Raw genomic sequence first — 14,341 nt, 5'->3', positions numbered from 1 at the left:
GTCTATACTGTCCTTTCTGTAATTTTCTGTCAAACTTGCGGCTTAGAAATGTTCAAATTCCCACTTCCAGGTCCTCTGTTCAACACAACACGTCTAATCTAGGTGTAACCTGCAATTCCGATGTTAAGCAGAGTTTTTGCACCTCTCACCAGATCCCTCTATGGGGTCAGCTGGCTCTGGTTTCCCATAGTAGGCTGTGGCCTGTGTTGTTTCAGAGCCGTAGAGGAGGATCCCCTATAAAGTTACACTAGTCTTTCTGATTAGTGTGGATGCAAAAACATCACCACACCTCAGAGCAGGCCCCACTGAGAATATGGTGTGTGACTCTGTGTATACTAATGCGTGTTCAGACTGCTGACGAGGCATATTTTGAGAAACTAGAAGTGTTAAACCATGCAGGACAGAGATTGATCATCTGGAGTCGATAACCATTCAACCATTCTTTACATAAATATCAGTAGTTTGTATAAGTGAGGTTAAATTTTTGTCTGAAACCTGATAAACACATTTCTGTCTTTCTCTTTCTGTCAGGGTGTGAGTGGAGCACTGGCGGTGTTAATGAAAGATGCCATCAAACCCACGCTGATGCAGACACTCGAGGTGAGACAAGCACATAACCCCACTTAAACAGTCATTACCCTGCTCTGCTGAGAGTCTTCTGGTGAATATCTCATAGAATAAATAGGTTGGCAGTCCACGGGGACAGTGAGAGCGTGCACTAGACCTACCTCTACCTCTGCTGTCAGAGAAAAGAAAGAAGGAGAAAGACTGCTCCACTGAGAGCTTTTAAGAAAGGATGATAGATTGACCTTTTCCTCCCATGGCTCTTTATCTTAATGGCAGTTTAGCAGTGTGTAGAGGGACAGGTGGAGCTCTCAGACAGTCCAGCCCATCCAGATTCATACTGTCTTAAGGAAACAGTTTGATGACTGGTGTGATGACTTACACCATAACTCTGGCTCTCACAACATCTGGCTTACATTTTGCTTTTGAGACCTTACCGTTGTCCCGCAGGCACATAAACAATTCTTGCAAGTGCACAAACACACACATATTACGTACCATCAGTGACCCAAAGCCCAACCCTCAAGGTGATGGATGAGAAAATGAGAAATGGAAAGGAGTTTGGAGGTTTAATGAATCAAATGGACATATGGTCTTGATCTTTGGCCTTTTCTGCTTTAGCTAAAGCCCACTTAAAAGAAGCACCAAATTTATAGAAGACCGGCCCATTAACTAACTTATCCCCTGAAGGATGAGGATTTAAACTTTTAAATCCTCCATGCACCCTGAGACTGGTATCATTCATGTTTTCGGGTTATCCGTCTGTATGTTTCGTTCTTGTGAACACGATATCTCAGGAACGCCCATATCTCTTCAAACTTGGCACAAACCTTTTGGAATTGAAGTGAGCTGATAGACTTTGGTGGTCAAAGGTCAAAATCACTGTGACCTCACAAAATAATTATTCGAAAAAATTTTACACAAATGTCAAAGAGGATAAAATGATGACATTTTATATTCATAAGATAAAAGGTCAACTTCGCTGTGACTTTATAATGTCCAGTGAAACACTTTTATGGCCATTACAAGGACCAGAATATATATATATATTTCTCATATATAGCACAAGGTGGTAATTCTAGTTTAAACATCTATGTTTAGATAAGATATATATCTTATATAAGTCACTGCACATTGAGCTGACCTTACTGTGACTTAACATACTGGCTGGCTGTGCAGGGGGAGTTTTTCTGACTAAATAATTTGGGTTTTAAACTGTTGGCTGGACAAAACAAGACATGTGAAATTGAAATTGGGTAGCAAAAATAATTGAAGGAATGAGAAACCTGCCTAATTCTGTTACACAAATTTGTGTTTGTATTTACTGTTTTTTTTAACAACTAATTTTTTGCTACTTTCACGTCTTCAGACCTCTAAACATCCTGTAAATGAAATTTTGAGAAAGAAAACAGCTTTTTTAATGACTCGTGTCTCCAAACCTCTGTTATATGTGATTTTAAGCTCTCATCAGCTAAGGGTAAGACAGTCAGCAGACCAGTCTTGCAAAACTCTTTTTAGAGTTCATCTCGAACTAAAAAGCATTCTCCTTCCTTCTCTATGGTTTAAATTGTACTCTTTCCTTTAACAGTAACGCTTATCTGGTCATTCTGGTGTCTGGGCAGTGCTTTGGAGTCTGTGCATCTGAGACACTGGGTTGTGGGCCAGAGGTTTTCTGCACAAACTAAGTGTGTTTTTCTGATGGATTGATTTAAATCAGAGTTTACAATAAGCACAATGTTAGCAGTCATGCTTCTGCTAACAGCTTTGTGTTTTTGTTGTACAGCTATTTTTTTCATTTGTTTGTCCTTTGTTGGTTTTGAACAGAAAGCTTGATTACATGGCTATTGGGTGGGGAAAATAAACACAGACTGGGTGTTTTCAAGGGTGTAGAGGGAGCGGAGTGTTGCATACAGCAGAGATTTGGTTACTTTCTGTTTTTTTGGAGGAAGCATTGCAGTCCTGTTGTGTGAAACGGTTTCCTGTGTGGGTTTCCTGTGATTCTGGTCAGGGAGCTGGTATTGGGACCGAGTGGGCCTCAGAGCTCCATGAGAATTTTCCATTGAGCTTGACCGCCCGTGCCCTTTATGCCCTTTTCACTTGTGATTGTGTGTTTTGAATACAGACATGAGAATAGAGTTGGCATATGGAAGCCGGTGTGTGTGTGTTAGAGAATGCATCTCTGTGTTGTTTCAGATAGGGCAGGGTTTGGACGAGACATAGCACAAGAGGAAAAGGGATAGTTTTTGAACCCACTCGCTGTGTACGTGTCTGTGAAGCAGACCTCAGTCATTCTGTGCGTTTTTCAAACATCCTGTCTACGTGGAGTTTCACCGAATCGAGTGCGTGCATCTTTCCCAGGGAGAAGCAGACAATAGCATAGACATTCAGACCTGAAACTTCAGACTCTCGGGTTTGAATTCTTGTCTGGAAGTCTCAGCTGGAGACATTTTATTAGTGTAGCACTTCTCTGCAGCTGGTGTAGTGGACAGTGCAAGAGATGCACCAGAAGAGGAAACAGTGACATGATCTCCATCTTCCTGTTTTTGTTCGTTTCCTGAGTCTTCATAATCCTCTCATCCAGCAGTTGAAGAGGTGACACACTCAACTCAGCTTTTCATTTATTTCCACTTTCATCACCCTGTTGTCGCTTTTTTGTGTCCTGAATCGCTTCCTCTCATGTACGGATGTGGAAAGTGTGAACCGGGGCAAGTAAAAGTTCAGGAGTTACAAACACACATGGAAATTCACACATTGTATGATGCATGTTGTCTTTCCATTGAAATAAAGAAAAGAACGTCTTAGTGAACTTTGTGAAATTAGTTTTTTTTTTGTCATTATATTGTTCTCTCTTTTTCTTCATAGTCTTACATGCTGCTGTAATCTGTGCTAGTAGTTTACATAGACAAATAGACAGGTGGCAGCGTTTGTGAGAGCCTTGTTGAATGGCTGATTTACTCCTCCGAGGGGAGGCTGTTTATGCAGGCAGAGGGAGAGGTATGCAAACAAAAGCTTAGAAAATCATGCAAGGCCTTCCCATCCTTCCTTTTTCCTCCCTCTCAAGGAATTCACATACAGTGTAACAATGGACCCCTTTGCTTTCCCCAGTTTGCTTCTTAACCAGTTTGCTCAGTAATTTCCTTTTTTTTGTATATCTGCCATGAGTGCAGCGGAAGGATTGTGATCTTGAGGAGTAGACCTTAGCCTGGCAACTGTACTCTTTGATGCCCTGCCTTGTCTAAAAAAATACCTTTGAATAATTCAGAGCTATTTCAGCACTGTTGGGTCTGCTGTATGTAAGCAGTAGTAGAGAGCAGCAAATACTGAGCTTCTGTGTCAAGCTGGATGTTAACAATCGCTACCAATACTAAATAATATGTATACATGTCTACGTACAGTGCCTTTGACCTGCTATTTGACATTTTGACCACGTTTCTGTGAAAACTCTCTGGTTCTATTACGAAAAAAACTCTGAAACTGACATATTTCTACCCATGATGTTAAATTTATTTTAAAGGTAAAGGTTAGATTGTTGGAAGTTGCGTTGTATCAGGTACTTATCCATGTCAGTGTGTTACTTACAGTAGATGGTGGTTGACATGCCCCCAGTTTGGGGAGGCAGGAGGAGAACTGGTGTAGGAAATTAAAATAATGTACAGCTGTTGACAGGGGCAGCAGCAAAATGGAATTTAGCCCCCTAAACTGATATTGATTTTTTTAAGGTGGGTCTTTTTAAAGTCTGTACTATACTTATAGGCTATACTTATAATATTTACAATGCTTTATCTTGCTGTCAGACAGCCTTTCCCTACAGGAAACTGCAGTTATATAAGCCAGATAGTGCTCTCTCCAACCCACCAGAGTCCCTTGGCAAAATCAATCATTTTACCTTGCAGAAAACAGAAATTGCTGGTGTACTGCTGCCTCCATGTGTTAGTTTGTTTGTGTTATTGTGTGACTTTAGTGTTTTACAAGGTTACAAAGTCACATAGTAACACAAATAAACTAATCAATTGAGGCAACGGTAGACCAGCGATTCCTGTGTTCTGTGAGGTAAAATTACTGGTTTTGCAAAAGGGAGTCTGGATGAGTGAGAGAGATGTGATTTTTGGCATATATAATGGTGTTTTCCCTGTTGGAAAAGGCTGTCTCACGGCAAGGAAAACGTGGTGTGTAGGAAAAGACAAAACTAACTGAAAAGATCATGTGTACATATAAAAACCTAAAATAAAATATACAGGAAATATCTTTAGTCTTTGTCAATTTTGGGAAATTTGTCAACGAAACAAAGGATCAGTGCATATATCTATTGAGGCTGGGGTGTCTACATGACGGAGTCAACTGCTATCACACAGTGTTGTTTGATTTGTAATTCTGAACTTCTTAAGTCTTGTCCCTCACAAATACCCCCATAGTATAATAAAAGATGAAAACCTATACTGAAACAAATAACAACTAAACAAAAGTAACTGACAGTAAACTGTATTGAAACCAAAAAATAAAAACAAAATAAAAATGAAACCTAATGAAAAATGCTAAACTATAATTACTCTGTCTGTGAGACACAGAAGGTGGCATTTGAAGTGCTCTTTTAGTTTGTGTGAGTGAGTCCAGCCTTTAGGGAGTCATCCAGATCAGCAGGGGAAGGAAACCTGGCCCACAGTCAGGCTGGCCTGCCTGTCGAGTACCTCTTAACTTATGCCTACAGTTTAGACAAACCAAAGCCAACCAGCCAAAGTGGGTCCACACTCCAATATTTATCCTGGATGTTTCTAAGATATATTGAATCTAGAATGAAAGAACTGGTTAGTCCTTATTGAATCTTGATCGAATGAGTTGCTCTGGGTTACACTGTTGTCTCAACTCCTCCTGCATGTTTGTGTGCCCCTCTAATTGTTGCAGGGTACGCCAGTGTTTGTCCATGCTGGGCCCTTCGCCAACATCGCCCATGGCAACTCCTCGGTGCTGGCAGACAAGCTGGCTTTGAAGTTGGTCGGACGGGACGGTTTTGTGGGTAAGAGCACACAGTCTGCACGTACAGATCACACACAAAACCACAAACCTTTAGGGATGGCAGACAAAAAGATGTTGTCTAGGAGCCCCAGATGTGGAGGAATTAAATGCGTAAGCTTCTTTGGCGGGGAAGATAAAACTATAATTCAGTATTTACTCCAGTCACGAAGTTCAGCTCGCTCCCCTGCTGCTGCAACCTTTGGCCTACATTCATCTCAGTCCTGGTTCTGGCTCTGTTCTACCTGCATCTGGCTGCTCTGGTGTCCTGCCCTTGCGGCTGCGTAACTTTCTAGGAAACTGGTGGAAAGATTGCGTAAAAAAACACAGGAGAGAGGAAGGAAGCTGATTGATAATCTTAAGAGCCCCTGGAATGCTTTAGAGTAAACCACACTAATCCCTTCAACGTCAAAGCATACTTGAGTATTTCCATTTTTATCTGTCTATCTACCCCGCTGCTCCCTTTCTGTCTTCATTTACTTTGGCTGCAGAAATATGTTTGGAATTTACGTCCGAGTGTGTGTGTCTGTGTGTTGTCGAGTTTGTGGGGTCTGTCAGGTGCATTTGATGTACATTTAAATCTCGTCAGAGCTTGTATTTTTAAATGTGAGGCAGGTTTCCATAACAGGTAAAAGGAGAAGGGTAGACAGTCTCTGGGCACACACATTTACACAGGCTGTCATCTGTGAGCTGGGCAAATGTGTAGGCAGCGTGAGTGGAGAGTTGGGTTTCACAACACTGGAGCAGAGAAGCAGGGAGGCTTGTATGCATTTTACATCTCCACCTCTCTACCCCGCTTGTTTTCCATCTGTCCGTCTTGTTCCCTCCCTTCCCCGTCTCTGTGTTTGTTACCTGACTCTCAGGTATGCCAGGAACTCGACCGCCCTCCTTTTCCTCCCTCGGCAGCTGGGATGCATGTCACCCCCCAACCCACTCCACTCACTCCCTCTCTCTACCCCTCCCTCTCAAGCTATTTACCCTGATGCTACAAATGTTGTCTTCTTTTAACTTGTACTACCGAAAAGAATAATAACACAACAGCAGATTTAAGGAAATTTATAATTCTGCACACTGTCAGCTTTTTGTTTGATTTAGTTTCATCATCTGGTTAAAGGATAATTCTGTTTTGTTTCATTTTAGTCATTTTCGTCTCATGCTAGAACATTTTCATATTCTTCAATTAACTTTTTCTTATATTTCCTGCCCCATATGTCAGGAAGTGTTCCCTCAGGAAAATGGCATCAGGTAGTAAAAATAAGAACTTTACGAGTTTGGAGTTTTGAGTCATGCTTTCAGAGACCCATAAAGGATAAAGGATATCATTTTAACAGTGTCGGCAGTGGAACTAAAGGTCCTGATAAAGAAGAGAAACCACAAAAATAAGTGCTGTTAATGCTGTGTTAGCTGAGGGTCATGCTGTCACTGAAATAAGAAGAAATGTCGTTAAGTGAAAATGAAATGAGTTTCAGAGTTTTAGGGATATTAGCCATAGAGATGTCTGCCTTCTCTCCAATTTGATGGAACTAGGTGGCACTTGGTTTGTGATGCTCAAAGTGCCAAAAAATAAACTTGAAAAATTCAACACTAGTGTCTCTTTCCAGAAATAATGACCTGGTTACTCAAGACAATCCACAGGCCTTGTTGTGATCAGTCTCATGTAGGAACTACCTTCTATCTAGTAGAAAGACAGTAGGTCCAGTAGATTCTACCATAGAAAGAAAATAGTTGTAGCTCTATTATATTTGAAAGAAGGCATATATCTCTATGGCCAAAACTCTGCAATCTAGATGGATAAATAGCACTACAAGCCGGGTGAAAAGTATAGATTTTTTTATTTTAGGATGATCTCTCCTGTTAAAGCTGCTCTACATAATATCTTTATATTAACAAAGGATCAAATGATTATGTGTAATGTGAAAGGGGTCACTGATGGTGACAAACCCACAGAGAATCATCACCCATTCACACTTCTCCTCAGTTAAATGTGATGACATTCAGCACATTGATTTGGTTTTACTGCTCGTAACTTTTACTGTTTTGCTTCGCTCTCACTGCTGTCATGATCTTTGTTTGTGGGGACATCAGGCTCTGGAAACCCACTATACACTGTCTGCCTGAAGCAAACAGCAGATGGACGTAGTGAGCTACTAGCTGGTGAACACAGTAAACATTTAGTTGCTAAAGACCCAGATATTTTTATTAGGAGTTGTTGGAGACCAGGCCAGAACTGAAAGGAGAATAAATACTGGACTTATACGCCAGGAGACCGAAACCAAATTAATGCTAATGTTGCTTCACATCCACTGGATGTGTAAATAAGTAATTGTTTGCTAACAAATTTGCCATATTAACTCAGTAATGTCAATATTATGTTTGTGACTTGTTTATGCTTCCCCCTAATACTTGCTCCTAAAAATCAATTTTAAAACTCATATACAAAATCAATTTTATTTATATAGCCCAATATCACAAATTTGCGTCAAGAGGCTTTATGATCTACAGTATATGACACCATCTGTCCTTTGAGCCTCAATTTGGATAGGGACAGCTCCCTTAAGAAACCTCTTTAACTGAGGGAAAAACTCAGAATGACAAAATGATCACCCTGATTACTTCCGTTTCTTGTTCCAGCTCTCTTTTCTTAAGCAATGCCGCTATGTTTCCACATCTCAGCAATTAACTTGATGAATGGGATGTTAAACGAATGGATAGGATGATGAAAAAGTAGTGGCCAAAACTACAAAAATTATACCCAAACTGTAATAAACCAAAATTATTACAGTCTTTGATCATGATGGAACCACACCAAAGTGTCTTTAAGTAACATACAGCTCAGTTTGATTATCTCTTAAAGCTCCTCCAATGTAGCAAAAGGAAGTACATGAACTCTTTGTGAACTCAGTAAGGGTTGTGGGAGTGTACATCAACATACTCATGGCCATGCTTCATCATGCTTTGTATTATTGTGGGTTTTTTTTTAAGTCACTTTGGAATCTGGACTTAAAATGGAGAAATGGTGATATCAGAGGGGGCAGCTGGGGGATGAATTCCACATGCCAGATGTGAGGAATTCCTGTATCCTTAACAGTCTGGAGTATTGAATGAGATAACCCCCTGATACTGACTCACTGTAAGATTTCCCACACCGCAAAGCCTCCCTCAAGTAATGCAACAAATCATTTGGGGTTTTAAAGAATTGGTCTCCGAGAAATGATGATACATTCAGGATTGAAAACATTTCAGGCTCTGCACCCTTTTTGACACGACTTTTTTGAAAAAAAAATCATCTAATGGTGTTACATTTCCTGCTTTAAAGTCAGTTGAAAATGGCATTTCAAGAGTAACTATTTTTTGTATGGTGATGGATTTCCGAGTGAAACAGCAGAGGCAGACGGGATGTAATTTGATTAGAATGTTGAAGAGTGGGCGTGTCACAACAAGCTTGTTAGCTGACTAATGAATCTCATCTCTGTGCGGCTAAAAGATGAATATTGATTGATGGGTGTATTTCATGATATTATTTGTTGGTGGTGGGTTCCAAGCCACGTAAGCACCTCATATTTTGTTTTCAGTTTTGTTTTTCACCTTTCTGGCATATAGTGTGAAATAGGTACATAGTATGACCGGGGATGTGACATATAAGGGTTAAAAATACATTTTTCATTTCATCTTGTTTATAAGTGTCTTATAAAGAGACAGAAGTTGGTTTTAAAAGACACAAAGGTCACTTTGATTCACTTGTTAGTGTTATATAATTAGATTGTCTTTACATTCTCAATCCTAGATTTCTGAATACAGTGTACTTCTGTGTACTGCTTAAAAAATCTAAACCAACACTTTGTATGCAAATATATGCATTAATTCCCTTGCAAATTCATAGCAAATGTACCCACTTCAGACGTGTGCACACAGATCTGGTCTGAGAGGCTACAGTTGATATTTAGGCTAAAAACATGGTGTAAATGGCGTCTTTTTGGGTCAGATTTTAATGTTGTGGCTTACAGACACTTGCATTACACCACATGAGCAGTATGGAGACATTTTGTGGGGTTTTTTGTGTCCACTGGAGGTTCTCCTACACACGTGGAAGGGGAGGATGAGGCAAGATGTTTGCAGTCTGCAAGCTGACCGCTAGATAGCACTAAATCACATTTGTCCTTTAAATAATGAATAAATAATAGTAAATCAGAATCTGCACATAATATGCAAACAAGTGCATTAATACAGCTGCAGATGCGTGGATAATACAGCTCTTTCTCACGTAGTACGATAGTATGAATTTAAAAGTATTACTGAACCGATTTAGTAGATTTATCACATAGTGGAGAAATAATTAATCAACATCAATTTTCAGAACAAATAAAACTGTAAATAAAAAGTGTAGAAGTGTGAAAACAATACAATATAAAGATACAATATAAAGATTAAATTTATATTGTTTTCTCAGATTAAATCATTGTAATTAAATATTTTCGGTTTGGATTCAACATATTTATCATCACACCAGTTATACTAGTACAGTTGTACAGCTTTGACTGTGATGCTCTGTTACGAAAGAACAGTAAGTGGTAAAAGACTAAAAAATAAAAATGAAATTAATATTAATGTGTACAATGAATTGGATCATGCTTGTGTGTGAGTGTGTTGGAGCAATAGTGTAAGGGCACAACAACTGATAAACTGAAATAATAATAATAAACGGATGAATCTAGTTGCAGCTCTATTAAGTACAATAAAGCTTATTGGGTAAAGCTCTAACATGAAGTACGTACATCATGTTGGTCTAGCCTACTTTCCAGCCCTTTTATTAGTGTTTTTGTTGGCAGTGGTGCTGATACCAATGCTTTGACTGGTAGTGACACCATCCAGCTCTCTTTTCACTCACAACACCACCGACCTCTTCCTCCCCTCTTGCTCTCTGAGCAGTTCAAGGTTGTCACACAGAACAGGAAGCGTGCAAGTGTTTCCTCATGACATCCGCTGGGGTCACTCTCCTGCTTGGTGTAATGCCAGAGAGGAAAGCTTGTCGTAGTGCTGTCATTATATCCCTGCCGTCTTTGTTTTCATTCTCTTCCCTCTGGTTATGCTTTGCTCTGCCGTGTTGTGCAAGTGTGGTATGAATACTCCAGTGGTCAGTCTGTGGGAGATCTCACAATTTATGGAAATGTCCACAAATTCTGAAGCTAAGAATGTGATTTTCATTGGCAGCCTGGTTCAGTATTCAGAGCCAGAGGTCTAGTGTGGTGCTAATGAGAAACACTACACTCTGTCAGCGGTCTGTGGCCAAATAAAGTCTACTCACATTCTTGTGCTCATCCCTCAGGCGTTATTTGTTGCTCTTTAGACAAAGAGACTTGTTAAGATAGAGATGATGGAGCCAGTGACCTCCCAAACCACAATATCTGTTTAATGTCAATATTGTCATTTATATTACCAGAGATTCTCTAATTTAATTTAGCTCCTTGTCTCTTTTCCCCCTTGTTTCTCTCTTTCTGCCTCTCCTCTCTCCCTCCTGTCCTTGCATTCTTTTTATACACTGCATCTCTGGTGAAATAAATCATATTTTCACTAGTAGTGCAGAGAAACCACACAGAGCAGAGTGACGCATTTCTTCATGGAAACACTTGTTTTTTCACCGAAGCCTCAGAGAGATGTGCTTTATCAAGTGTCAGCCACAAGTCCTGAAACAGTGAATTTCTCTGTTACCAAAGGCTTAATTTGTACAAGGGTCTCTTGTAAACAGTCAGTGAATGTTTTTAATCTTTTTTTCCTTTATTGAGTTTCATTTATTTTATGGAACAGTTTATTTAATAAATGTGTTGAGTCTAATTAATTTGTCTAGAGTCAATAAGATAAATGATTTAATATCCCAAAGAAAACTGATACAGATCGATTCTGTATCTGTGACAGCTTTACTGCGGTCCATAAAGGGTGCATTTACTGTATCACATCTGTGCACACACTGTTACATACACACAAGCACATAAATGACATGCACATAATTTATCACATTAATGTCATTTGTTTCCTGACATGCTTCCTAGTCACATTTCATTATTATCTTTTTAATTTAATTAAATGTTAAGAGGGTTAGCTCTTGGTCATTGTATCCCATACACTGGCTGCCCACACATAGATCATACAGACAGAGGGGTGGATGCAGCTGGTTTGGCAACATACACATTTTACTGGTGGAAGTAGTTGTGCTGGATTGCTCAGTGAAGTTAATGAAGAGGTTCTGATTGATTTAAGTTTGGCCTGCTCCCCAGTTGTAGCGAGCAACTGATGCTCTTATGGGATATAATATGAAAACTAATAGATCTTTTCTTAGAATATTACAATGGTTATATGCATAATTATGATTGGTGGTTAAATCAAACCTGTCACACTTTCTCTGTTAACATTGTCTAGTTATTATGTAACTGTCACAATACTTCACTTTGACTGTCTGTGAATCTACTTTTTGATTTCAGTATCACTTAGAACTAAGAACCCAACTTATACTGGATTTTTAGGGCCAGGTACCGAAATTAGGGAGTTAAAAAAGGCACTGAAACAGTTAGACGTAGTGTAATTTTGTAACTTTGCTCGACTAGCTGACTGTTTTCTGTTTTTGGTCTTTACACAGTTAGTTTTGGACAAGTGTTACTGGTCTTAGGTTAAGAAATTTACCCTTTAAAGCACAATTTGTCTTTTAGCTTGAGTTGTAATCACAGGACATTGAGGTGGTAGTTTTAGCCCTTCACTTCCAGTCAGTCAGTCGTCATTTAAATGGTATTACAAGTAACTTTAGTTTGACTCACCTGTTCAGACACTTGGGGAATGGTTTATTTGGTCCATACCAAAGCAGAAAATGATTCATTTCGCGTTAAGCGTTCAGCTGTTTCTAATGTACCATGAATTGTTATCATATGGACAGACTCGTCTAGACATCTACATTATATGGACGTGTGGGAGAAAATCAAAACACACTTTATTCCTGTGAACTTGAAGGCTTTATTAGTCATCTCTGGTGGTCACAAAATGCTCATGAAGCTTGATACTCGAGCTGGATTGACAGCTAGAAACAGAGGAGGGAACAGCATGTCTTGTCTCATACGTTTTCTTTAGTTTACCTCTTGAAATCTTACGTGTCACATGGTTGCTTTATCTTGCATTTTAGCAACAACTGCACCAGAAAATACTTAGATGCAGCACATTTTTGGTGGTGTATGTCTAATTATTTTTTCCCTTCCAGTCTTCAAATGACTACGTTCCCACCAGGTTCAACAGACACACTAAAACCTCAATAAATCAGTCAGGTTTGAAATCAGGCTTTGCCATCCTCTAAAAGTCTTGTTGTGGCCCACCAACAAGTGTTTTAGCACAATGGTGCCACACACACACACACACACACACACACACACACACACACACACACACACACACACACACACACACACACACACACACACACACACACACACACACAACAAGTAACAGGAAACCTTATCTTAACAAGGCCGTCATTCCAGGTGGACTATTTGCTTTGTTTGGAGCCCGTTCAAGAGGCCTGTGTGTAGGGCTGTCCATATCAGAGGCCCTCTGTCTCTTTGAGAGCCCTTACAGTGAACCCATTTCTCTCCACAGTGTCACTGTTCAGACAGAAACACAGTCAGACTCACCTCTTATTCCCATAGTTCTTCAAAGATATTAGACTGAACTCGCATATCTGTAAAGTTAAAGAGAAGACACTACTAAACATTGAACAAAAATGTAGAGAGGACATAAGTGATGAATGTAGATATATATTTTGGCTTTTTTTTGGCTTTGGTCTTTTTTTTAACAATATATTCATTAGTTTTCACTTTTATGACAAGTGCATGATGGAGACATTATAAAATCCACTGGAGAAAAGTCTATGTAATTCAAATAGGGTTCCCAAATTTGTGCCAACCTTTAAAAGTTGTTGATGTTCTTGCTTGCAGCATAAGTAAGAATACAGTCCAGACTCTGATTGTGCTTTGATGTTACATGGAAAAGAAACATTCTGTGATAGAAATATGTGTTTTTGAAATGGAAACAAGTAGTTGTATTTTCTACATGTTTTGAAGAATGTCCTCTTTGTTTGCTCACAGTGACAGAAGCTGGTTTTGGAGCAGACATCGGGATGGAGAAGTTCTTCAACATCAAATGTCGCGCTTCAGGGCTACAGCCAAATGTGGTGGTGCTGGTTGCAACTGTCCGAGCATTAAAGATGCACGGCGGTGGCCCGAACGTAAGTTAACACAACACTGGATTGCACTAGATAAGTACAATGGCCACCCCACCTTCTTCTGTCTCTTTTTGTCTCTCCAGAATTCTTCTTTAGAATACCATTATGTGGTCTTGCAGCCTGGCTCTAACACAACTATCTAACCTTTGCTCTGTTGTAGAATTAAATAATGAATAGTTTTGGTGTTTTCAACAGCCTTAACTAGCATGTGACATTATGTACATAGTCTTAATCACGTAAACAGAAGCTTGGTTTCATGACAGTGGCTGCTAATAGAATTTGATTAGTCAGTTTATACGATTCCTGACAGTTACAAATGACAGATAAATACATTGCACCACACTGAGACACATCACAAGGTTGCATGAATGTTTCCGTGCCTTTTTTTATGGCCTAAATTCTCCTCTTCACCAGCTGTTCAGCAATAGGCCAGTTTTTCCGCATGTGTGCTGTCCTGGCCCACTTCCATATTGTAGATTACCTACAGTGTATGATCCCATTCCAAAAATTAACTAC

At 39.6% G+C, this 14,341-nt stretch overlaps 1 protein-coding gene across 1 annotated transcript in view; it reads left to right on the top strand.

The window, feature by feature from the left end:
- The window catches only part of mthfd1l (methylenetetrahydrofolate dehydrogenase (NADP+ dependent) 1 like), a 43,510-nt gene that overhangs the window by 15,017 nt on the left and 14,152 nt on the right, over nucleotides 1-14,341 (top strand). Inside the window, exons 19-21 of the mRNA XM_084737605.1 lie at nucleotides 532-600; nucleotides 5,464-5,575; nucleotides 13,689-13,828. Coding sequence (XP_084593731.1) covers nucleotides 532-600; nucleotides 5,464-5,575; nucleotides 13,689-13,828 — 321 coding nt within the window. The remainder of the gene's footprint in view (nucleotides 1-531; nucleotides 601-5,463; nucleotides 5,576-13,688; nucleotides 13,829-14,341) is intronic.

This window comes from Lutjanus erythropterus, chromosome 15 (genome assembly GCF_056507025.1).
Source record: "Lutjanus erythropterus isolate fLutEry1 chromosome 15, fLutEry1.hap2, whole genome shotgun sequence".
Lineage (NCBI taxonomy): Eukaryota > Metazoa > Chordata > Actinopteri > Lutjaniformes > Lutjanidae > Lutjanus > Lutjanus erythropterus.
This window is presented reverse-complemented; position numbering and strand designations above follow the sequence as displayed.